This window comes from Eimeria tenella, genomic scaffold, assembly GCF_000499545.2.
Source record: "Eimeria tenella Houghton genomic scaffold, Eth_scaff3199, whole genome shotgun sequence".
Lineage (NCBI taxonomy): Eukaryota > Apicomplexa > Conoidasida > Eucoccidiorida > Eimeriidae > Eimeria > Eimeria tenella.
The window spans coordinates 1-519 of NW_013543048.1; the positions used below are offsets into that span (position 1 = coordinate 1).

Below are 519 nucleotides of genomic sequence, written 5' to 3' on the forward strand. Positions count from 1 at the left end.
CGCTGCAGCAGCAGCAGCAGCAGCAGCAGAGCCGCCATTTGCTGCAGCTCCTGCTGCCGGTCCGTCCACCTCCATTCGGCCATCGCCCGCAGCAGCAGCAGCAGGCGTTGCTGCTGCTGCTGCTGCTGCTGCTGCTTGCTGCTGCTGCTGCGTCACAAAAGCCACAAGGGCCTCCTGTAGCTCTGCTGCTCCATCTTCCAGGCCCGACTGCACCAAGACCCAGTTGGGGGGCTGCACCTCGTGCAGCAGTTTGCTGCAGCAGCAACACAACTCCCACTGCTGCTGCTGCTGCTGCTGCTCACGTGGACACAGCAGCACGAGTCTCAAACGCACCAGCAGCAGCAGCAGCAGCAGCAAAAAAACTCACGCAGTGTTTTGGTTCATCCCCACAATGGCCATTCGACTCTGTGGGGCCGTAAGAGCTACAGCGCGGGAGAAACGCGAGACTGCACCTGCAGCAGCAGCAGCAACAGCAGCAGCAGCAGCAGCAGCAGCAGCAAGTGAAGCAGCAGCAGCAGC

At 61.8% G+C, this 519-nt stretch overlaps 1 protein-coding gene across 1 annotated transcript in view; it reads right to left on the minus strand.

Annotated features, from left to right (window-relative positions):
• Positions 1–363: 363 nt before the first annotated feature.
• The window catches only part of ETH_00040355 (uncharacterized protein), a gene marked incomplete at both ends in the record, with an annotated part of 769 nt that continues 613 nt past the window's right edge, over positions 364–519 (minus strand). Inside the window, one exon of the mRNA XM_013376134.1 lies at positions 364–452. Coding sequence (XP_013231588.1) covers positions 364–452 — 89 coding nt within the window. The remainder of the gene's footprint in view (positions 453–519) is intronic.